Source organism: Osmia bicornis, chromosome 5, assembly GCF_907164935.1.
Source record: "Osmia bicornis bicornis chromosome 5, iOsmBic2.1, whole genome shotgun sequence".
NCBI lineage: Eukaryota > Metazoa > Arthropoda > Insecta > Hymenoptera > Megachilidae > Osmia > Osmia bicornis.
Window position 1 is genome coordinate 10202305 of NC_060220.1, and position 25349 is coordinate 10227653.

Consider the following 25349-nt stretch of genomic DNA (forward strand, 5'->3'; position numbering starts at 1 on the left):
TGCAGAAATGTCGGGGTTGCAGAATGATCATTACATCCTCCTGCTTGACGAATGCAACCAAAGAATCGCTGTAAATAGTACAAATATATGAATTAGTCTGATCCGGTAGACTCGGTCTATATGACATCGAATAATGGAGATTCTACTGCAATTAAAACTGCTTCATTAGTACGAAAGTGATGTCAGGAAAATCAATTTTTTATATCATTAAAGATCATTATATCATTAATCTCAAGAGCATCCTGATTTATATTCCCTGATAAAACACAAGGGAAATTAAATTCATTAGTTAAGTAATTTGTGATATCTATCGTTGATCGCAAAGTCACTCGAAGTCCTTCGGCAGTCTGTCGACTAAGAAATTCGTTATTGCTAATAATTCCTTGTTCTAATAGATAATGAATAAATTGTAATAAATTTAATAAATTATTCACATAAATTATAACAAATAATACCTTTAAATCGTTGTCATATAATCGATTACGAATAGTTTTAATAAGATGTGGTGTGTCAGAGAACACAAAAACTTTTCTTGATGAATCAATGACGTGTGGAAACCAACTTTTTAATTCGTTTTTTTTCCCTGACACGCCCATTACATTCCAAAATTTTCGATTTGTAGCCGCACCATCAGTGACAACGCCGTGAATTTTAACTGCAGAATTTTCTAATATAATTATAGCTTTAATGATAAGCTCTGCCAATACTGTTCCTGGAGTTGGCCCTCTTGAAGAAAACACACATATGGGTTGTGCTGCATGTAAAGCATTTAATGGCTGATACATAAATACCAGTCCGTGGTTTGCTTTCTCGTTAAAACTCTCAGCTTTCAAATCGCCCTCTCCAAAATCGACTAAACCAGTAAAAGTTAAATTTTTCGATTTTATGTAAACACTTTCACGTGTGACCATTTCATCGATCAATATTATTCCATGCCTCTCATTTTCATTTCTATCTAGCATTTTAGTTTTGAACATTTCAAAAAAACTAGAATCAAATCCACAGCATGATTCTATGCAAGATAGATACCTGAAATTAGAGCAAACTTTAAAAATAAAGTACATGTTTATACATATTAACATACATTTATAATTATTTTAACATTTCCTTCTTGGGACAATAAATTAATATACATCATGTAAAATAATCATACCTGCGTATAGTACTTGGAGAAGGCAATGGCAATATTTTATTATTTAATATAAAGTCATATCCTTTTGGAGACCTCATATGAAACAGCAAACATAATAAAATCCATTTCTCAGAATAACTTGTGCCTTTAGCATTCTTTCTCAATGAAGATGATAATATTTCTTTCAGAGCTTCTTGTTGATATGTTGGGATCTTTCTTTCTTTCATTACATTTTCCAACATTTCTTCATTTCTATCATTTAAATCTTCTAGTATTTTTTCTATCTCTCCTCGTATCCTTTCAATAGTACATGTTTTACGATTTTTAAACCTTGTTAGATTATATTTCTGTTTCCTAATATCATAAATTATATTTTTCTTTGTCAGGGATAAGTTATCCACTCTAATTCTTTTTATCTCAGTTCCTTTATCATTTAAGCGCTTTCTCTTTCTGTCTACAGAGTAACTTAAACTTTTACAAAAGTCACATTGAATTAAATCTTTTAATAGTATAGGACATTTTTGATGTCTTAATATATTATTGCTTTCTTTTAATGCAACACTGGTGCACTCAATTTCACATTGCTTCTCTTAAGCTGTGCATATCTGAAAGGTTTCAACCATCTTTATCAAGTCTTCTAATATATTTAGTAATGACAGGAACTCATTACTTATACCAAATATGTTTAGATTAATAGGCTTTCCTAAAGCTTTTACTTGCATTTTCATGTCCTCAGTTATCCATATTTCTTTTATTGAAATTAACTGACTTTATGTTTCATTGATTTTACATACCATTCTATAAAATATTATGACAGAGGTATTTTCTAATGGAAATGTGTTTCTATTCCAACCAACAGGAACATAAAGCTTATCATTACATTTCAATTCATTAAATGTTAAAGTGTCTGAGATGTCTTCATAGTTGTTGTGTTTAGTACTTTCCCCTATACAGATATTGTTTATATTGTCTGCATTGTCTGTTACAGTACTTCCAGTATTTCCAAACTCTGTCCAAGGAAACAGTGAAGGTACTACACCTTCCTTAAGATATGCTCTTTTTAATGGAATCTATAAAATCAATATTAAGTACTCTTCAATTACATTCTATTACTTATAGCCTTATAGCTATAATATTTACAATAATTTTAACCTACCTCTTGAATAATTTCACCATCTTTGTTACGAAAATTTTTTTACAAATAATTTCTTCTTTTGCGAAGTGGTGTTCGCAAAAACAATGTGATGGATTTAAAACTAAATCCTTTCGTCGTCATGCTTTTTGCCATTCTTCCGATCTATTTTTATTTTTCGGTACACGAAAAAAATGTACCTTTTCAGGATTGCTTTTGTATCCCGATGTGCACCCAACAACTATGCACCTCATTTTTCAATATTTTAATCTATACAATACGAAATTAATTTCCTTTAATTAAAGTTAGAAAAAACTAACCTAACATATAGTATTTTTCACGAGAGAGTAAGAGTGTTTCACGCAGCTCGACTGAGCCAGGCCCTCCAAACTCCCGTATTTAATGCTGTAACTAAAATTAGTTTGGCGCAGAAAATCCAGGCAGCGCTAGTGTCGATACAAACACATATAGATGATATCGGTGAGGTACACACACCCAAGCATATGGTCCCTATATACGTGTGCATGGTCTTACTTATTCAAAACTTTCAAAAATAAAAATAATGAAAGGGGAAAAATGACAACAATATATGTATAATAAAGAAAATATATTAAATTTTTACAAAAATATAATGAATATATATATATCAATAATAATATACAATTAATCACAATCATACATACAATAAAACACACACTCTGCTCACAGATTATACTTAATATATTAATACTATGTTAATGGTTTTATATATTGTATATGTAAACTGAATACTTACAATCTTCTTCTTCATTTCATTTCTTCTCTATTTTAATAGAGGCAGCCTCTGATATGCAATATTTATTACAGCCTCTGTAATAATAGTTTTCATTAACAATTATTTACATATGCTATAAAAAGTATATAAGAGTTATTACCAAATAAGTTCAGTGTTGGAACTGCTGATGTTAATCTTTTCCTCATGAAGCATTTTTCTTTAAAGTAGCTGCTACAGACCACCTGGAATTTCAGTTTTCAGGTGGAAGCACAGACTTTGGGTTGTCACATACTTCCACCTACTGTGCCATCCTCTTCTTATCCTTTCTCTCTTGGGGGAAGAAGAACATCCTGCTGTTTTCGTTAATACACCCTCTGATGCTGCATATTTTCTTTCTCCTTCTTTTAAGATACATTTTAATAATTAAAATTAAATATATTACTAAAATAGCAATGTAAACAGTTAATGCTTTCAGTAACAATTTAAAAAAATTCTGTACTTACTTAATTTCTATCTTCTCCTCCTGTTGCTGCATCTCATCAGCAGAAGTTATTGAAAAACCTAAAAACGTAGAAAAAATTAAAAAAAACATCTTTTTAAATAATAATAATAGTCATAATGATAATAGCAATAGTAATGACAATAATAATAGTAATAATTATAATAATGGAATTCACTAACCTGAAAATTCTGTCACCACTGTCACCCACTGTGCGCCATATTTCTTCAGTCTCTTTAAATTTTGAAACAATTGAAAAACGCGGCGACAAATTTCGCGGGAACATGACGTCACGATATCTTTAGTTGTGTATGTTAAAATCAGTGATACAAGGTATGCATGTAGAGAAGCGACATCAGCGCTGCCTGGATTTTCTGCGCCGAGTTAAAATTTGCATCAAGTTCACAAGAGTGGAGCTTGGAGGGCCTGACTGAGCTCAGAAAGTTCCCCCACCACTAGCGCTACCCCACCATGATTTACTTCCATTGCGTTCCGCCATATACGCGGTAGACAAAATATACTAATATAGGAACGGCAGAGGTAATGAATCTTTCTAACGATAAGCCAGAATCAAAGTAAAAATGTTATAAGTAAAAAGTCGCGGGTAAAACGTTTGAAGTCAGTAATTTAAAAAATAATCAACCCGAATCTGAATGTAAGTAGCTATAAGCAGTACAAAATCGAAATTAATCTTAGACAATAATAAAATTGCTAAAAAACATTTTATTACACAAAAGAATACTTTGCGCTGAACAAAAATCATAATTCACAAATTTCTGGTCACCCGATATACAGCCTGTCCAGCGTGGCTCACGACATACAGCCGTACGGCGCTTGCGCGTTACCTTGGTAGCGGAGCGTGGCAGAACCAATCAGAGCCAACATGCGCAGACGAGACCAAAATTCGTTCATCCGTACTCTTACTCTCTCGTGAAAAATACTATACATGTAACTATATATTCTTTGAATAAATAATAAATAGGAAACTATCTACATATAGTATTCTACACTTATATACGGATATACATACCAAACTTAATTTAGATGATGGAACGTTATTCACAGCAGATATCACGTATTACGCTTACTAATTCACTTCGACTCGACCTACGGATTTGTAGTCACTGCGGCCAATTAGACAGTATCGCCACCTACGATTTCTTGGTCATTACGTCGCCACGGTAATACAGGCAACATATAAAAGCCGGGTATCCACCGGTATCAAACGCCCGTATCGTATCACCGTTCCGAACCCTTTTGAATAGGCAGACGTTGCCTCGTTGCATGCCACGGCGTGCTACGGCTCGGCCAATAGTTCTTCGTTTCTTGAAAGAAACTCCTATAGGTGAGAAGTTTCGATTTGCTGCATGCTGTTTCTTTACTGTAGGAGTCCGTCGCTTACAATTAGTACTGTACAACTTTTATTACATCTGCAATACGAATTTCAACCAATAGAGGAAGTAGAAGTTTCTACACCGAAACCCCCCACCACGATTAGGAAGTTATACATATATTTCTCATCAATACGGAAAAAGATCAATGTTGTTTCGACAACAGCAGTAGAAGCATTTGCTAGTTTCAACAGATTTATTCGATTTTACTAAGTTATAGCACAATGAATTTGCGAGCACAAGAGAATCACACTGTAGGAAATACTATTATAAATAAGAATTGTCCAAACCATATCGTGTTTGGTATCATTTTAATCAGAAAAACGTCACAAATATCTTGGTAACAGTTTTATAAGAAAAACATGAAACATAACAAAGTTCAGTCGTTGCATTAGTATTATCTCACTGATATATCCGATTCCAAATCATATTATCTCGTGCCTCAAGTGTCATGTTTCCACTTGACATAGCATTTCGGGCCTTCGCCTGGGTATGTTGTTTTTACGTTTCAAGTGGTCTCCGAACCTATGCTTTGAACGGCAAGAAACCGACAATTTTCGGATCGGCCCGTTCCATCACCTCCGTATCACAGCCCAATAGAACTTTCGATACTCGGCAACGGAAAAATCTCTGGAAAATTAACATTGTCCTTTTTCAATAATCATACAGGTGATTATTAACATTGCTCTTTTATGTACAGCGTATCACCGAAGATAATTGATCTGTTTAAATATATTTAGACGATAAAATTTATCTAAATTAAATTAGATTAAGTGCATAAATAATTTCATCGATTTTGAAATGAATCCAATAATACTGCAAGATTTCAAACAAATTGAAACCCAAGTGACGGCACGAAACGCTATGTCAAGTGAAAACGCATGAACCTTTCCTTCGATGGAACGGCAAAAAGAATCGACAAATTTTTCGGATGGGTCCGTTGCCTCCGTTCCTTTGGAACGGCTCGCAGCAAAACGAAACTCCTCGCCTGTAGTGGCCCAGTCCTATTGCCTAACCGTTTCTATCAAGAAACGAAGAAATGTTGTCCGAGCCGCAGCACGCCGTTGCATGCAACAAGGCAACGCCTGCCTGTTCATAAGGGTTCGGAACGGTGATACGATACGGGCGTTTGATACCGGTGGATACCCGGCTTAAGAGTCGGATAGGGCTGGGTTGTATGTATGGCGTAAGCCACGCTGGGCAGAAAGTATATCCGGTGATCATAAACTTGTGAATTATTCACTACCTTTGTCCTTTGATAAGCTGTTCCGTTCCTATATTAGTATATTTTGTCTACCGTGTATAAGGCGGATGCAATGGGAAGTAAATCATGGTGGAGTAGCGCTACTGGTGGGGGAACTTTCTGAGCTCAGTCGAACTGCGCGAAATGATACTACTCTCTCGTGAAAAATACTATATATACATACCAATTGCTTGAGCGTTCACGACCGAGAACGAAGATTATCGAATGGACATTCAGTGGGTTGTATCACTTTGCCTCTCTCTACAAGTACATACATATGTAAGTACTTAGTTTCCTTGTCAGTGCACTTCTTGTTTACTTACTCTTTGCTTATAGTGTAACTCAAGTTAGCCAACTATTGTTGATTTTGCTGGTAGTGATACCAACAGTGCACAAGAAAAAAACAGTTACGGTAAAAGTGACTAAAAGTAATTATACGGCAACACGGCAACTACATCAACTTACCATACTGTCAACGAAACGTCGAAAATGTGGGCAGAGCGTACGAATAGTGATGAAATTTTATCGTATTTATTATAACGATTGAATCATGCAATCATGTGGTCGATGAGGCATGAAACGATGACCCGCGATGAATGCAGAAAATGTTTACGATGTTTAGGTAAGGTTATGTTTCAATTAATTGTTGTTTTTTTTTGCGTTAGTAATGTATAATTCTTTACAGTCGCAAAATAGAGTTATACACATTGGAAGTATAATTTTAATTATAAAGCACGCATTGAATATATTATAATACGCGTGATTTATATCATTGAGAAATAGAAAATGGAAAGATCAGCTGAAGAACAGTATTCGATTATCATCATTATTTATGATTGTACATATTAATAATTATTAGCGCTGTATAAAAATGTACTTATGTGTTATTAAATATAACTAAAACATTCTAAATAGTTTTCTTATACTTAATGACATCTTTGTTGTTATCGGAAAATACTGTTATTTTAATTTATTCATTTTATCCTGTGAGCACAACCGCGTTACGCATTATGTTGTATCATATCGAATTAACTATTTTTTTTATTATATCATAATAATTGCAATATGAAAATAAAAATCAATAGTTATTTAAATATTTTTTTGTTATTTCATTAGAAATATTAAAATAGAGTAGAAATAGTTGATTTTTTATTAATTAAACTTTGAACATAAAATTTGCGTATAAACTAAATTATCTAATTTTATACCTAGAATAGTAAAAGAAGTAGGCAAAACAATAAATTTAATGAATTTTATAAAAGTTTTAAACATTATCACAAGATTCGATAAAAGTTAATTGTATATGAAATGTACATGTTATGTATTATAACTATCATATGATTTATGCAACCAAAATAATTTTTTTATGTACAGAGTTAGATGCTTATGGAAGTATGGTGTCTGTGTTACGTGCTCAAGGTCCTTTCACTAATGAGAAACAAAAATTATTACAAGAACTCGCTAAAGTTTTACATATTTCTAATGAAAGACATCGTGCTGAAGTGCGGAGAGCTGTTAACGATGAAAAGCTAGCAACAATAGCTGAACAGTAAATAGTTATTAACCAAATTATATCATAATTTTTTTTTATTCAAATTTTAAATTTTATTCAATTTCTAATATAGGTTAAATGGTCCAAATACTGGTACAGATTGGACTATCGAAGGGCGTCGTGTTATTCCACTTTTACCAAGGTTAAAAGCTCGATCTGCTTTTACAACATTAGCAAACAGCTTGGCCCTTGCAACATCAGCGGCAAACAAAAGGAACCTTCCTGTTCACGAAAAAATGGAGGATGCAAAAGGTTTTAAGGAAAAATATTATCTATTTTGGTAAATGTGTGGTTTTAGTCTATGTAAAATGGTGTATGATTGTAGAACTGTAAGTTACTAACTGTAAGGGGCTTTCCCCTCGCATTAATTCAAGGAACAAAGACTAATTTTGAAATATGTTCATTTTACTAGATATTAGAAGTGAATCTCCAGTGAAGATAAAAGTACAAGAAAAATTGCTTAGCAATTCTGAGTTTTTGCTTAACAAAGATAAATTAAGTAATGAAAATGTAGTAAACGAGGTAAAACCATTTGCTTGTTTGCTGCATAATATGAAGATATGTTCAGTTATCTTATCTCATTTAATACATTGTAGGAATTAAATAAGGATAAAGATGTAAATAATGAAAGTAATACTTTTGAGGTCAGTGAAAAATGTAGTGTTTCTGAAAAACGTAAACCTTCTTCTCCTTTGCAATCACTTCCAAGCAAGGTACTTGAGCAAAGATTAAGAATTTTATTTGTAATTAACATAGTATTTATAAACACCGTATGATATAGGTTCTAGTAGTGTCTTCAAGTTCGGTAGGAACTTTGAATCATGGTACTGCTGAAAAAGGATCGCTTGAAAATACTATTCATTTATCACGAATACCAACAAATTCATTACAGCATCAAAATGTCACGATAATACCACTTAATATTAATTGCGGAGAAAATGTTACAGGTTATTATCTTTATTATCATGTATTTATGATATATTTAAAAAAAATCTAAATTATTTACTTTAAAACCAGATTGTAAAGAGTCAACAGTACAAGAAAATGCCAGTGGTCGTTCAGAAAAAGCATCTGGCAATCTTGTGAATGCAGTAATCCCAGTAGGTACAACGAATATTACGAAAACTAAAGGAAGAATAATTACAACCCAGAATAAGCTTAATACAAAAATTGGATCTGCAATTTTAATGTCTAATAACGTATCATGTACATCAGAAAATAATTCACAATCTGATATTCAGGATTCATCAAACCAGGATAGTTTAAGTATGAATATAATATTCTGAAGAAACACAATAGAATTTTGATCATAATTCATTGTTTCGAATTTTCTGCATTGTTCTAGGTTCTAAAGTATCATCCATATCTCATAATTTACAAAAGACATTGAACGCTGATAATTCAAATTCAGTTGTTAGCCATACAAAGCGTATTATACCAGTGATACATTCTAACGTAAAACCTCCCATAACTAAGGCTATTACATCAAGTAATAAAACTTCTATTCAACTGTAAATTATCTTAAAAGCCGTGCTATATTCGTTCATTTTTTAAAAACATTTTTAGATAATCCACATCAACTTATGGCTGTATGTCCTGTTACAACTGTTTCCAATGGACCAGGACCACCCCAAGCGAAGCAAGTAACAACACTGACTTGTAAAAAGTTACCTACGACACTCAGTAATCAAACCACTGCCAAAATGGTATAACTTTATATGTACAACCAAAAAAAGTTTTATTAACATTTTGTCTGAAAATATAATATTTATAATGTTTTAGGGTGTTACATTAAACTCTAATACAACTGTAAATATAGCTCACCATCCTGACGCGAAATTAGGTTCTAAAACAAACGTGATCGTTATACAAAAGGGTCAAACCAAAGGTGTAACTCTTTCTCATGCTGGCAAGGTACGCAGATATAAAATTTGTAAAATAACAATTTTATATTTTAAATTAAAAAGCATTATGCACATTATAGGAAGTATTGGGAACCATGATAATGGGTGGAAAGAGTTTATGTGTCACAAATCAACACAATGCCTCCATTAGTGTGCTACCACGTCATATTACATTAAATAACGGAGATCAAGCTGTGACTATGTTATCTACAACAAATTCATCTCATACAGAATCTGTAACATCCAATATAAAGGTAATGATTGCTTACTTTTATCACGATAGTTACTTCTAAAAAAGTTTTATTATTAAAATTTTAATATGCAATAAATCCTTGACTACTACGATGATATTTAGCAGAAAATTGATCGCGGTTTTTCTACTTTTCAGTCTGGTAATACCATTATGTTCAATCTTCGACAGGATGTTTTAGAAAAAAATAAGACATTATCTCATCTCTTTGAATCATCTAACGTTCTTACCTCTGAATCTAAGACTGTGATACAAAATACAAATGCTCGTCTTTCGAAAGAACCAAGTAACAGTGATTTACATGTACAGGATAAAGAATTAGTTGTAAAAACCGATGCTGTAATTACTACTGTTAAAGATGAAAAACACAGGTCAGTTTGAAACTATGGAAATGTATTAGAAAATTGTTATTAAGAAGTGCATGTAATACCAATAACTAACTTTATAATTACTTTGAAAAACCTTTTGTAAATTGTTCATTGTAAATTAATAATATGTTTTATGTGCAAAATATTTTGCAAATTGAAATATATTCGAAAACTTAAGCTTCTTGAATAGAATAAAACGGTGTAAATTTTGTACGACATTAACGAATACAATTGAACGCATGCATAATTAAAAAGACTTTTATGAATAATTTAAAAATAAAATGAGAATTATTTTATTTTTGACTATAACATTTATTTTTTATTTTTTAAACTATTTTTTTATCATTACTCCTACAATTAATTAATATTTTTCTCTTTAAGGAAAGTAAAAATATATATGCAAACGCAAATTTTTTGTTTAAAGAATTCTGTGGATCCTATAAAATGTTCAAAAAGTAAACAAATACTTTCAAATTCAAAGTAATATGTAAATACATAAGGTAAATTAATGAAATTCTATTTAATAACTTTCATTATTAGTATTATTTTGTTCGCTTATATTATCAAGTATTATTCATACTTTGTTATAATCTAAGTGATTTGTAGGGCTTATTATATAGTTTAAATTATTTTCAACAATTACAGCTTCTACACTTTGTCTAAAAACTTTTATTTAATGATACTTCCAATTAAAGAACGGGACATAATATTAAAACTGTAATTAAACAGTTATTAATTTCATAAACTTCAAATATTTAGTACATAATCATGATGCAATTAAAAATTGTAATAATTTATAGCAAAAATTTGTGTGATGTATATTATTAAAGAAAAAAGAACAATTTCACAGAAAAACTGAATATATCATTATTTACATAGACGCATATTTCTGTGTATCTTTTTTTTTATAAACTACAGTCTTCAAGAAAATCGGTACTTTGTTAACTCAATTTAATGACTTATTCAAATACATAATAAATTTTTATGTGACATGTGCCAAATGTATAAATTACAGATAACTCAGTGGTCAAAGAATATACTGATGTGAATAGCATTTTATTAAATTTTCAGAAAAAGCTGAATTATAATTTCTTTTAATAAAGAAAAGTATAACTTTTCTATTAATGTTTTTCATAATATTTATAACGTTGATATTTTTCTTTGTAAATATTGTTGAGTTTATAAATGGAAATTAATAAATCTATTTACAAATTAATTTATGTTAAATAATATCAACATAATTAGGATTATGGAAATAGTAAACGAAACGAGGAATAATCTCAAACATTGTTCCTTTCACATCGTACAAATATCAATAAACTATATATTTTTTTAAAATACTATTAGTAGAGAAATGTATTCATATTTATTGTATTACCCTTCTAGTGCTTTGAAATATCGTTTATTAATGTAAAATTATGTTGATATATGTATGTATATATTTTAAGCTTTTATTCTTCAGATTCTTTTGTTTAACTATGAAAACTATCTTTTATATTGTTACAGTAATGATGTACTTTTTATATTTAATAAGAGATGAAAAAATTCAGTTTTATAGTCCAAACTGCATTATTAAAGTAATATATGTATGAAAAATAATCTAGAGTTTGTTTATATGATAAGTAAAGAAACTACTACAAACTAATTAGAATAATAAATAAAATTAAAATGTATGCAAATTACAACTGTATTTAGGTTAATCTGATATTTATAAAGAAAAATTTTGAGGTAGTCAAAAACTGTTTTCTTTTTTGTTTGGCACAAGACAAATTGTTGTTTCTTTAAAAGAAAGTTAGTGATGATCTTCTAAATAATGAACTGCTCAACAATACTAATTTCCTTTTGTACTTATGTTCTTGTACATAATTTTATAACTCAGCTATTTCATCAGTAAAAATAACATAATTCGATCATTTTATTAAATTGATTCAAAACAACAGTTTTTACAATTTCGAAGCAATTGAAAATAAAATGAAAAAGGGATGGCTGAATGCATTACCATTTATACTGAATATCAGTTTTCATGTATTTATCTGTATATAATTATAGGATGGCAGTTAAAAATACAAATTTAAAAAAACTGCAACATTAATAGCGTAATTTCTTATAACTCGCGAACTATGGTACCTAATTATGGTAATTATTTCATAAATTGTAAAATTTTATTACGTTTTTCAACTTTTCCTTGTACGTTTATTTGTATAAAAAATATATTGTTTTTGTTACTAGTATCTATTTTAGACAATTTACGTATAATTCATAATAGACTGTACATTAATGAAAAAATATTATTACAACAGTGTTTTTTATTGTTACCAGATACAGTAATATAATAGTTTAAGAGTTATTAGTACGGACGAGGTGGTGGTCCACCACGCATCATGCCAGGAGGTGGACCTCTCATTCCTGGTGGTCCCATTGGTGGACCTCCACGTCCCATTGGTGGCATTCCTGGTGGCATACCTATAATTAAACACAACAGTTACAGTTTCTGTATAAATGACTTAAAATAGAAATGTTATTTCTTAGATAAAAAGTTATTGTTAGAGAATTATGTTATTCTCTGGAACAACAAATGTTAAATGTTACCCATCATTCCTGGTGGTGGACCCATCATCCCAGGTGGAGGACCTCCAACTGGCATACGTGGAGGACCACCCGGATGCATTTGTGGTGGAGCAGAAACTTGACCTCTACCTCCTGGTGTCATGATTTGTTGCGATGGACCACCAACACCTCTAACAGGTCCTTGCAAACCAGCAGGTACTCCAGCGACATTAGCAGGCATACCACGGCCTGCGGCTCTTCCCATACCAGGTCCTGGTGCAGCACCAGGAATAGGTACTCTAGGTAATCCTTCTTCTGGAGGTGGAGGACCTTCTACAGTTAAAGATACGATATTTTCTCCTCTTAACAGAACAAAGCCCAGCACACGTTTATCTTCTCTTTCCGGTTGTTTTGTATTCTTTGGTTTAATCTTACGGAACTCCTCGCAATCTCCAAGTATCAGATTCATATGTTTGTCAAAGGCCTTGAACGTGCCTATAAATGTTCTAGAATCTTGCAAAATAATCCTAATTCTATAATTGATATGCTGCAGCATTTTATTGTTTTTGCCGATAGTCTGGAAATAACAAATGTTATTTTAATTTACAAAACCAATTTTAAAAATAAAAAAAAAAATATTGCCCTTTTTTAAAACGAAATAATGATCTCTTACTTCATTTAACGTTCATTAAATTATGATTACACTTATAGTTGAGGTTACGTTAACTTTCCTCAAACATTTAAAAATTATAACGTTCATATTATTGTTTTACACTTACCATTTTGATGGGTTTGTTTACGGTAAAAAATTAGAAAGAAATTATTTTTTACTATTTCATCAGTAACTAAGGGCAATAAAATATTAATTGTTACCGGCTACATCAAACTATTCGTTCCAACAATACAACCTTTCTCAGGCCCACCAAACTCCAAACTCCCGTATTTCATGCTGTAACGAAAATTAGTACGCTCCGCGAATTTCAGGATCGCTGGTGTCGCTACGACCCATATAAATGATATCGGTGAGATACACACGCAAGCACGTGGTCCCTATACATGTGTGCATGCACAGCCGACTCTAGTACTAGCCATGCTGAACAACGTGGCAACACCGCTCACGTGACAATCGGGAGTCCTATTTTCAAAAACAGAGTCTTGCGCTAGGAATTGTAATTAACGGCTTTTTCAATTAAAAGCTGTATGTAGTAATATACACTATTTTGTATTAATTATGTATAAACAATACATACACGTTGCAACTATGGCAAGTAGAAGTGATGTGGTAGTATAAAACTGTTATAAATGTGATATATATTTTGTGTACTCTCGAAGTAGTTTGGTGTTGTGAAGCATGATATTTGAAATATTTACAGTGGTTTCAAGAAAATTTAGGTATGAAGCAAAATGAAACCATCTTTGGATCAAATTGAAACATTTAAGAATTGATAAACGTGTATATAAGTTAATAAAAACCTTGAAACAAGCGAAATTATTGGAACGAAACCAAAGAGGTTATGTGAAGAAGTCTAGAAAGTAGTCGGGAGTCTGAGGGCGTTGATTGGCTGGGAGTCTGGGAATCTGGGAGGCAGATAGAGTAGGGTAGGTGTTGATATATTCAGACCGGACTTCCGCGGTGTTGCCATTTTTACTTCAGCACGGCTAGTACTATATAGAGTCGGCTGTGGTGCATGGTCTTACTTATTCAAAACTTTGAAAAATAAAAATAATGGAAGGGAAGAAATTACAACAGTATATCTACAGTAATGGAAATATATTAAATTTTGGCTAAATTTGACCTCAGGGGCCCAAAAGTGATGGCCTTTTTTTTATCTTCTTGAAGTATTTAACGAGTAGAATCTAAAAATCCTAATTTTAAGGCGCGGAATCCATCGGGTCAGAAGTTATACGTGTGTAAAAGTGAGCGTTTTTATCGTATATCACGGGTTATTTCGACGCCATATTGACTTGTAGCCTGTTGTCGTCCAATGAGTGGAGTCGCCGTCAGTAAAACAGAATTACATGAGTAGCGGCCGTTTAGGCGAACATTTTGGTTGAATTCGGGAAAATGGGGCACCCTCCGATCAAGCTGATTTTTTTACCATAGATAGCCCTTGAGATGGGGATTCCAACGGTGGCCATCCCATCTCTTAACTCCCACCCGTCGCCCCAGTAGAGGCCAAAAACTAAAATCGCTCAAAAAGTGGTTTCTGCAGCGATCTCGGTGAGTACATAAAAAATATTTTTTAAAAATGGAAAAAAATTTGAAAAAAATGAAGAAATAAATATACGCGTATACCTATGCGTCTGTGGTGACGTGTGCGTCAACATACCATCGTCGATTTGTTTAAATGTAAACAAATTTAAATTTAACTTTAAACAAAAGCGTGGGCGAAGCCCCTCCCCCTGCACCGCCTCCCCCTGCACCCCCTCCCCATTTATTATAACCTAACCAAAAATATAAAGAAAATGAAAAAACAAAAGTGAGAAAAAAAATGAAAGAAAATTTTTTTAAAAAATATTTTTTATGTACTCACCGAGATCGGTGCAGTAACCATTTTTTGAGCGATTTTAGTTTTGGACCTCTACCGGGGCGACGGGTGGGATTTAAGACATGGATGACCACCGTTGGAATCCTCATCTCAAGGGCTATCTATGGTAAAAAAAATCAGCTTGATCGGAGGGTGCTCCATTTTCCCGGATCCAACCAACATTTTAATAAAATGTCTTTTGTTACATTTTTCACGTGTTTTGTTTTACTACCTGTAGCTTGCATTGTTTCTCCGCCTGTACCTCGCAATTCTCGTCTTTTCCTAAAGTTTTCCATTATCATGCAAAATATTAAATGGAATTTTACCAATTTGCCTCAGTTGACAGAAGCGGCTGTTGCATGGGCTCGCGAACATAGATTATTGCGGGTGACTAAAATGTACCGTGTTCATCGGACAGCGATGAAATTGTTTGCATCAGTCCACGGAATTGGTCGCTTTCGATGTGTCGTTGGACGCGACAAATGCAAACAATTTGCAGCAACCATAGATTCACTGTTTTATTGTTATATAATATTTTCCGCTACTTATGTTGTTGTTATTTATTCCCCTATTCCTTATCCTGTGTTCTGACGAAGTACATGGGTACATTCACAATTTCCTTTAGATGAATAAAGTAACCGGCATTCGATTTGTAGGAATTCGGAGTACAACATCGAGACAAATTATTAAAAGAAAACTAACTTTAGGCATTCGAATTGTAGGAATATTCTTCCCTTGGTTATGTTATATTACAAGAAATGTATACATATATAATATTTGGCTGAAGAAGTTAGATCATTCATACATTTCTTAGGTCATGTAGCATCATAGCTGTCGTAGCATCCGTGTGTCATTTAAGTGTATGCGAAAAGTGACGTAAAATAGCATGCTACTCGGGGTAGACACGGCACGTGACGTCACCGATTCGGGACGTCGGTATTACAGCAGTTTTTTCGTTGGGCCTGGTGGAGCCACTTGCGTGGCCTGTTACGAACTTGAAAGGTTTAATTCTCAGCTAGCGTGCGCGCAACACGATCTAGGAAGGCAACAGTGCTTCAAGTATTTTTACAAACACATTCAAACGCTCATCTCGCCAGAGGCATCGCGACGATCCGCCTGAAGAACGAAAGCGAAACATTGGCGCGTGATTAGAGTGAGATGTAGGGTGATCATGCTATCCTTCTTTCTACCTAAATGATATAATTGTCCCGCTCCGGTAAATTCTGACTGACCAAACGCGTGGATTTTACATAGCGCACCGTAGCATCTCTCGCTGCTGAAAAATATATGCCTACTCTGAAGAACCGAAGGAACGTGCTATCTGAGAATAATTTTTGGAAAAGTTATTAACTTTTTTAAATAAATGTTGTTTAATTAATAAATACGTCATGCAATTGGGACGGGTTATATCTTGAATTTGGTAAGAGATAGGAAAAAGCTGTTTATGTAAAAGTTCAATGGTATGATAATGTCTATTTTTCTGTGATTTCATTTTCTTCGTGAATGCAACGATGCACTCAAAAAATGCAAATCCATTTTTTATTTAAGTGGAATTGCATTTTTTTTTACTTGTGTCAACTCCTTGAAACATTCTGCATAAAAAAGTACTATGGTACTATTAGAACTAATAAATGGAGGGACCTTGTGTCTATCCAGTAAAAGCTGAATACATATATGCAACAGAGACAGGGAACCAGACGTTGCATACATCCAGCCAAGGTGTCGAATCTCGGATTACATGCGACGACCAGCCAAGCTTGAACGTAAAAAGGGACAGACAGTGGAGGAGAGAAAGAGAGTCCAATGTTCAAAGGAAAGAGCCGAAACGTATCGGTGTGACTAATCCTAATTCAATTATAAACCTTTTTTATTTTTGACTTTTTTTTACTGAAACTTTTACTAGCGCATTGGTGAAATTTTTCTGATTAAAATGATACCAAACACGATATAGTTTGAATGGGGCGCTGTGAAAAATCCAGGAGGGCGGCAGTCAAATCTTAGCGAAAAAGGACAATCTCAACATTCAGAATGAGAGAAGGACAGCATGACTGTAGTGCGTCTCACTCAGCGTTCGGGCGGTGTTGCCTTTTTCGATTGCCTTCGCAGCACAGTTTGAGTGACGTACTCAAGCTAACGCTTGATTCTGACTCCGATTCCAAATCGGCAGCCTTGTGGCGACCTCTGCTGATGGTCGACCGTCTCGCCGAAGCGTACACTTCCGATAAATTTACCGCGACATCTACTTCCGGGAAAAGCGTCGTTTTCCCGTTCCGGATGGAAGTTATTCCATTCTCGTGGAGACGTTTGAAGCGGTAGCTTTGTGTTTGAGAAATCTTGTATTCCGTGCGTGGGTGTTTTCATCAGAGAATTGAAATGCGTTGTTGGGCGTTCTAAGCTGTGTCAAGTGCATTAGGACCAGTTAAATGTACATCGTAGTTACAAATTTATAACAATTGTCAATTAATAAAATCCTATATGAAAAACGGTGGTGAGCTAGTTTTCCATCAAGTGATAAAGTAGGAACCCTAACTCCTAAGGAATCACTTATTCCTACAATTGGTGACCCCGACGTGATCGTCGTAGTGCAACCGTTATTGAGCGCGTGAAATCAAAGCAAAAAAAAAAAAAACAGTAAATGCCGCTAGAACATTCACCCACGCGAGAGGACGGACAGCAAGACAAGATGGCGGACCGAAATGAAACGGTAAATGAGCCCGCTCCTGAGGCATCCATTAACTCAGCTACCTTACGACGGCTACCGCCGTTTTGGAAGGAGAATCCGGCTGCATGGTTCATTACAGTGGAGATGACCTTTGATCTGGCGCGAATAACCAGCGACGATACGAAGTGCCGTTACGTGGTGAAGAATTTGGACCACACTGTACTGCCCTTCATCATGGGCGTATTGATCTCTCCATCGCGTGGTAAATACGAGGAAATAAAGAAACGGATCATCGAAGCATTTGATGAGTCCCACGAGACTAAATTGAGGAAGCTGCTGCGAGGAAGTGAAGTGGTGGACGAGAAACCCTCGCATTGTTTGCAGAGACTTAGAAATCTGGCTGGTGGGCAAGTCGGAGAAAACGTTCTGCGTACGCTCTTTTTGGAGCAATTACCGGAGAGCATGAGAACTGTTCTCGCTATTAGCGATACGGCGGATCTGCAACGGCTAGCGCTCCTAGCTGATAAGATTGCAGAGATGTTTGTGCCAAGGGTGGCGGCCATTGAAGCGTCAACCCCTGTGATTCCACCACCGTCCACCAGGATAGAGGCGCTGGAGGCTAAGATGGAGAAGTTAGTCTCGATGGTGGAGACGCTCACTACGCGACAGTCCCGCCAACCCTATAGGTCCCAGCCAAGATGGCGGTCACGCGGTAGCCCTGGAAGGGGGCGATCTGGAAGTCGGTCAACTTCACGCGAAGGAAACAACTATTGTTTCTACCACCGGAGGTTCGCTGAGAGGGCCCATCGATGCGTCATTCCTTGTGGATGGCCAGGTCCACCGCCTACTGGAGCTTCGGCTAACCCTGCCACGCAGGGAAACTGATTGCGCAACCCCGGATCGAGATGGCGTCGGATGGTCGCGACGAGAACTGCCGTCTCACTATTGTAGGATTAGGGCGGGAACGGGTAGTTTAATCGACACTTATTATAATTAATTGATTAATTTATTGAAAAAAATAAAGTAAAGCGAAAAAACGAAAATAAAGAAAAGAACAAAAAAACGATTTGGGTTTGAATTGACACGCAATCGGCAGCACAGCTTTCCGCCGAGATCTCACAGCACACTGAACTCGAGCTTGTCGCTGTGCAAAGCGCAACGGGAAAAAACAAAAGACGAACAGCTTCTAGAAATCGACGTTTCCAGAATTCGATGTTTCCAGAATTCGCTGTTTCCACGCAATACTCCCACAACTCGGCCATCCTACCCTTCATCCGCCCCGGATGATAAACTATTTAGTACCCATGGCTTTACATATTCTGCACAGGTGGTCGTTGTCTTTGGGCCATCGCAATACCCCTCTTTAGTTACGTCATAGGTGTTACTATCTTTTACTTTGATAATTCGATAGGGTCCCAAATATTTCGGTTTCAATTTACTACCTGGTTGAACCTGTGTACGCTTAATAGCAACTAAATCACCTATTTTATACGCATTCGCTGATTTTCTACGCAGATTATATGTCTTTTTGTTTTCGTTTTGCACTTTAAGAATTTGCTTTTTCGCTTCTTGCCGTAGTTTTCTCTGTCGCTATTAAAATTATTAACAAGTTCAATTTCGATTAATTCCTTTAACATAATATCTGTTTTCCCTTTCATTTTTGTTCCTAAGAGGAGTTCGAATGGTGTCGTGTTTATACTTCTTTGGTAGGTATTGTTTATTATTCTTTGGATGTCGTTTATAAATTTATACCACTTAGTAGGATCATCTAGAGTTAATTTGGAAAAAACAGGGATAATTGTGCGATTTAATCTTTCTACCTGTCCATTAGCGCGTGGTAACCCTGTAGTAATAGTTGACAGTTTAATATTTTCTGTATCGCAATAGTCTGTAAACTCCTTGGAGGTGAACGCTGTACATTTATCTGTAATGATATGCGCCGGGCTTCCGAAAGTAGTTTTTTGAATTTCTAGCTTAACAATTACTTCCGCGGATGTTGTCGACTTAGTAGAATATAACCATACAAATTTCGTAAAACTATCGATAACAGCTAGAATATAAGAATATTTCTTGCTCGTAGACTGTAACGGTCCTAAATGATCAAGATGGTACGTTTGCAACGGAACTTCTCCTTTAAACAAAGGGTGCAAATATCCTTCTTGTTTGCCAGCTTTCTTATTTACTAAAATACATGGAATACAACTCGAAATATAATCTTTAATCTTTTGTTGAAGTTTCGGAATATAGTAATTTTGTTTTATTGCGCCTGTTTAATTAATTCCGTTTGCATATTTTCAGGTACGACTAATAACTCACGACCTTCCGAGAATTTATATAAAATATCGTTTTTAACAAAATAGTCTTCGTATGGTTTTTCTTTTAACAAATCTTTGATTACTTTAATAGATTCGTCTTTATCCTGCGCTCGTTTAATATGTATCGCAATACCGCATACCTCGGTAAACATAATCGGATGTCTACTTAAAGCATCTACGTGTTTCATTCTGACGCCAGGCTTATGCTCGATTGTATAGTCATATTCTTGGAGTAATAAGGCCCACCTCGCTATCTTTGTTGCAATGTCTCTTTTACTCATTGTTTTCTCGAATGCTTGACAATCAGTTACGATTTTAAATTTAATTCCTAGAAGATAAACACGCAGTCTTTTTAACGCTTCTATTACGGCTAATACTTCTAATTCATAACTAGAATATTTCTTTTCTGCTTCGCTTGTCTTTTTACTGAAATAATACACCGGATGTAATTGATTGTCATCTAAAGATTTTTGTAATAAAATGGCACCGTAACCTTTGCTACTTGCATCAGTGTGTAACTCCGTTTCATATTTCGGATTATAAATATTTAAAACTGGGCCTCGCGACAAACAAGCTTTAAGCGTTTCAACGGCAAATAGTCTCTTTTTTAAGCATATCACTTAAGGGTTTAGCTATTATTGCAAAATTAAAAATAAACTTGCGAAAATATTCAGCAAGTCCGAGAAAGCTTCGTACCTCTTTTACGGTTTTTGGTTCTGGGAATTTAATTACCGCTTGTGTTTTGGATAATGAAGGATATATACGGCCACTTTTTATTACGTGCCCTAAAAATTCTACTTCTAGTTTCAAAAAGGCACACTTTTTAAGATTTAATTCTAATCCGAATTCTTTAGCTGCATCCAGTACTAATTTTAATCTTGAAAACGCTATGTCTTCGTTTTCAGCAGGAATGATAAAATCGTCAATATATGGCACTACGATTCCGTCGTTTATTAATTTCCTAAAAACATGATTAACGAAACGTTGGAAAACCGCGGGAGAATTACATAGGCCAAAAGGAACTTTTTTGAATTGAAACTGACCTTTATGTGTGACAAAAGATGTGTATTTTCTGCTACCTTCCTCTACATTTTTAACCGTTAACATTCTTAAACCGTTTTTCATATCGAGCGTCGTGAAAATTTTGGCATCATGCAATTTATCAAGCTGGTCCTCTATTAGTGGTAGCGGGTATCTATCCTTCACTATTACCTTGTTGATCTTTCTATAATCTATGCACACTCTTGGCGAACCATCTTTTTTTTTTACTACAACTACTTGGTTACAAAAGTCGGATGCGCAGGGTTCAACAATATCTTCCTTGATCCATTCCTCCACCTGTTTATCTACGATTTCGCGTTCTGGTACCGGCAAACGTCTAGGTCTCTCGAAAATTGGCGTTTCGTCTTTCAACACGATTTTCATTTCCACATCTGTACTTTTAGTTTTTTCGAGTTTATAATCGGTAATTAACTTTTCAATACTTTGACGAGGTTCAACGCTCGTGCTTTCTTCAATATTTAAATTAGTATCGTTTTGTACATTGATTTCAGCAAGAAAGATATTTTGCGATATTTTTTGAATAGAGATACCGTTTGGATCGATTTTTACCTCCGCTTGACTTAAGATATCTCTGCCTACTATTACATCTAAATATATCGCATTATCCGGGACAACATAAATATTACATGGAAAATCAGAATTATCAATGTTCACGACAGAAGAAAAATAACCTAACGTGGAAACCGTATGTTTTCCTAGTCCCGATAAAGTAACATCTACTTTGTTTAAAACTGGCGCGTTCAATTTATCAGCCGAGCTTGCCCGAATTATGGTGAGTTGACTTCCCGTATCAATTAATGCATTTAAAGTAATGTTGTTAATTTTAATTTCTTTTGTCATATTATTTGAAGGAAGAACAGAAATGTTATTTATTTTCGGAGAAGTAACTAAATTTTCTTTTTTAATACTCGGACAATCGGACGCAATATGACCATGAGACTGACATTTGAAACATTTTCTCCCTAAAGACTTATCTTTACAATCGTTCGCATGGTGTCCTTTCTTACCGCATATGAAACAACGAATTTCACTTATGGTTGTCTTACTGTTGGCGGGTTGTCCTGGTGATTTCGAAGCTGCAGCAGGAGATTCTTTGTTTGTTTGCGTCGGCTTTTTATAAAAATAACTTTTCTCTCGGTGTTTCCTACGTAATTCCTCATAGGTTTCCAGACGCTTCTTCAGCTCCTCCAGGGTGGTAGCAGCAAATAGGATGAACTTGTTGGGTGTATCATCTGTTACACCATCCACGATGTACTGAATCAGCGCCTCCTCTTCCACCGAGCCCCTCGACGCTAATTCCTTCATAGTTAGATAGTATTCTTGAACACTTTCATGTACTGCCAGCTTCCGTTCTGATAACATTTTATGAATTTGTGCACTGTTTGACTTGGAAATGAATTCCTTTTTTAGCGCATCCTTTAGTTTATTCCACGAATTTACGGCGCGCTCGCTTTGAATGAACAATTTCGCTAATCCAGATAGGGATCTTTTGGCGAAGACTAATTTTTGTAAGTCTGTCCAGCGGAATATTTCGGCCGCTTCTTCGAAATCTTCTATCCATTTCTCCACAGGATATGCATTGCTGCCATCGAAAGTACGTAATGTATCTTCTACGTCTTTGTAGTTGAAAGCAAAGTTAATGTCTTTTCCTTGCGGTCGCACAGAAACAGTTTGGATATCGTGTTCACTACCACTGTCATTTTTTACTTTGTCAGCAGTTTCCTCGTTGTCTTCTTCTTCACTCTCCTCTTCTTCTTCATCGTCTGGTTATGCTAATAGGTTCAAATCTATTAACAAACTGCACATTCGGGTTATTATCTCTTTTTTGCTTCCTGTGAAATCGATTCCCAAAACATTACAGCTAGAAATGAGATCGCCGGTAGTCAGACGTCTTGCATACTCTAATTGCGCTGTGTATTCTTCCGAATTAGCGGAAAACGGAAAACCTTTAAAATTTCGTAACCTTTTACGATTGTTCCGGTCTCCCTCTTCGCGATAAATAAATTTGTGCAAGGCTTTTATTGCAGGCACAGAGGCTGATTTTATTTTTTTCTCAATCGCTTCGATTTGCCCTAGACACTCCATGGCGTACAAATAACGATGGTAAACCACACGTCACACGGTTTGTTTAAAAAAAAAAACAGGATAAGCAGAATGTTTAGTGCTTAACAACCACAGTTTTTTTTTTTTTTTTTTTTTTTAAACACACTGTTCTTGTTTTAATCCCACTGTTTCTCAATGTTCACACAAAAGCTTACAGCAAAGTTCACACAAGTTTTTTTTTTTGACGAGCCCCCAAATTTGTAGGATTAGGGCGGGAACGGGTAGTTTAATCGACACTTATTATAATTAATTGATTAATTTATTGAAAAAAATAAAGTAAAGCGAAAAAAACGAAAATAAAGAAAAGAACAAAAAAACGATTTGGGTTTGAATTGACACGCAATCGGCAGCACAGCTTTCCGCCGAGATCTCACAGCACACTGAACTCGAGCTTGTCGCTGTGCAAAGCGCAACGGGAAAAAACAAAAGACGAACAGCTTCTAGAAATCGACGTTTCCAGAATTCGATGTTTCCAGAATTCGCTGTTTCCAGAATTCGCTGTTTCCACGCAATACTCCCACACTATTAAGGATAGGAATAGTAACTTATATTTTTTAATTGATACATGGGCGGATATCTCCGTATTGCCGCACAGATCGGTAAGAGGAGAACCCGCCGTTACTAACTCTAAAATTTATGCGGCGAATGGCACTCCGATAAGTACATTCGGATCGCGGAGGTTGACTCTGAACCTCGGATTGCGTCGTCCGTACACGTGGGAGTTCATTGTCGCGAAGGTTCAACAGCCTATTATCGGTGCTGATTTTCTCAAGCGTTTCGGTCTTCTGGTTGATTTACGAAATAAGAGACTGATCGACGAATTAACTAAAATACAAACTATTGTATTGTATAGATCATAATAAATATAAATAAATATATTATAATAACACATGGCTTGTCATTTTTTAATTATTAAATCCGTTTTTATTATAGTTATTAACAGTTTTGAGTCAAATTTTTGTTAAATGACATAAAATATGTCTAACAAATGAAGGATATTGAACGCGTTACACTTTATACGTGAATCTTTTGACACCCTGTAGTTCAATATGATTTATATTGGTACAACTTAAGTACCATAATATAGGCAAAAACTTCCCAAAATTTCATTACAATATCTCCAATAGAACCGAAGCTATAGATTTTTGATCGCCAAAAGCCGTTTTGTCCCACTGTGCGGCGTCTAAACAGCATTATAGTCCCTGACAAATATCCAATTCCTCACGTGCAGGATTTCGCACATAGACTTGACGGAACGACAGTTTTTACTACTTTAGATTTAACGTGGGCTTATCACTAGATACCAATCAATCCAGAGGATCTAGCGAAAACCGCCATCATCACGCCATTCGGGCTATTCGAGTTTAATGTGATGACGTTTGGGTTAAAGAACGCAGCACAGAGTTTTCAAAGATTCATGGACGATGTACTCAGAGGTTTGAACTTCGTTTTCTGTTTTGTGGACGATATTTTGATCGCCTCGGCCAATGAGCTTGAACACGAGGAGCATCTGAGGTGTGTTTTTGAAAGGCTAAAGGTTTACGGGTTATCGATTAATTTGTCGAAGTGCGTTTTTGGGGCACATTCCGTACAGTACCTGGGGTACCTGATAGACTCCATGGGAGCCAGGCCTGTACCGGAAAAAGTTGAAGCTATTAAAAATTATAATAAGTCAAAGACAATAGCCGATTTGCGCAGATTTTTGGGTATTCTAAATTTTTATCGAAGGTTTATTAAGGATGCAGCTGCGATACAGGCTCCACTTTATAGATACTTAGAAGGAGCAAGGAAACGCGATAAGCGAATTATTCAATGGACGCCTGAGGCTGAGGAAGCCTTCGATAGGTGTAAAGGCTCATTGGCGGATGCAGCACTGCTGGTACATCCACGCGATAACGCATCTTTAA

At 35.0% G+C, this 25349-nt stretch overlaps 4 protein-coding genes across 8 annotated transcripts; 2 read left to right on the forward strand and 2 right to left on the reverse strand.

Moving 5' to 3' along the window:
* Window positions 1-6340: 6340 nt before the first annotated feature.
* Window positions 6341-11336, forward strand: LOC114881804 (BRCA2-interacting transcriptional repressor EMSY). 5 transcript variants are annotated; one of them, XM_046285709.1, is made up of 16 exons: window positions 6341-6430; window positions 6488-6773; window positions 6837-6989; window positions 7526-7700; window positions 7777-7955; window positions 8116-8225; window positions 8300-8416; window positions 8485-8650; window positions 8721-8969; window positions 9049-9192; window positions 9270-9409; window positions 9486-9617; window positions 9688-9861; window positions 9996-10228; window positions 10607-10725; window positions 10871-11334. In XM_046285709.1, the coding sequence occupies exons 4-15, from the start codon at window positions 7546-7548 to the stop codon at window positions 10707-10709; spliced, it is 1902 nt and encodes a 633-aa protein (XP_046141665.1). In that variant the 5' UTR covers window positions 6341-6430; window positions 6488-6773; window positions 6837-6989; window positions 7526-7545; the 3' UTR covers window positions 10710-10725; window positions 10871-11334. The 5 variants fall into 5 exon arrangements, with proteins under 5 accessions (XP_046141665.1, XP_029054508.1, XP_029054515.1 ...); XM_029198675.2 differs by lacking the exon at window positions 6837-6989 and having other exon boundaries at window positions 10871-11333; XM_046285708.1 differs by lacking the exon at window positions 6837-6989 and having other exon boundaries at window positions 6342-6430; window positions 6529-6773; window positions 10871-11333.
* Window positions 11337-12513: 1177 nt separating this feature from the next.
* LOC114881805 (small nuclear ribonucleoprotein-associated protein B) lies at window positions 12514-13865 on the reverse strand. The gene is made up of 3 exons (XM_029198685.2): window positions 13552-13865; window positions 12815-13349; window positions 12514-12688 (listed from the first exon to the last, which is right to left on the reverse strand). Exons 1-3 carry the CDS (start codon window positions 13552-13554, stop codon window positions 12573-12575), a joined length of 654 nt encoding a protein of 217 aa, XP_029054518.1. The 5' UTR covers window positions 13555-13865; the 3' UTR covers window positions 12514-12572.
* Window positions 13866-17983: 4118 nt separating this feature from the next.
* Window positions 17984-18847, forward strand: LOC123987837. The gene has a single exon (XM_046285988.1). The coding sequence runs from the start codon at window positions 17984-17986 to the stop codon at window positions 18845-18847; it is 864 nt and encodes a 287-aa protein (XP_046141944.1).
* Window positions 18848-19225: 378 nt separating this feature from the next.
* Window positions 19226-23424, reverse strand: LOC123987838. Its single transcript, XM_046285989.1, has 6 exons — window positions 23199-23424; window positions 21321-23102; window positions 20974-21212; window positions 20279-20879; window positions 19783-20144; window positions 19226-19552 (listed from the first exon to the last, which is right to left on the reverse strand). Exons 1-6 carry the CDS (start codon window positions 23422-23424, stop codon window positions 19226-19228), a joined length of 3537 nt encoding a protein of 1178 aa, XP_046141945.1.
* Window positions 23425-25349: the final 1925 nt, after the last annotated feature.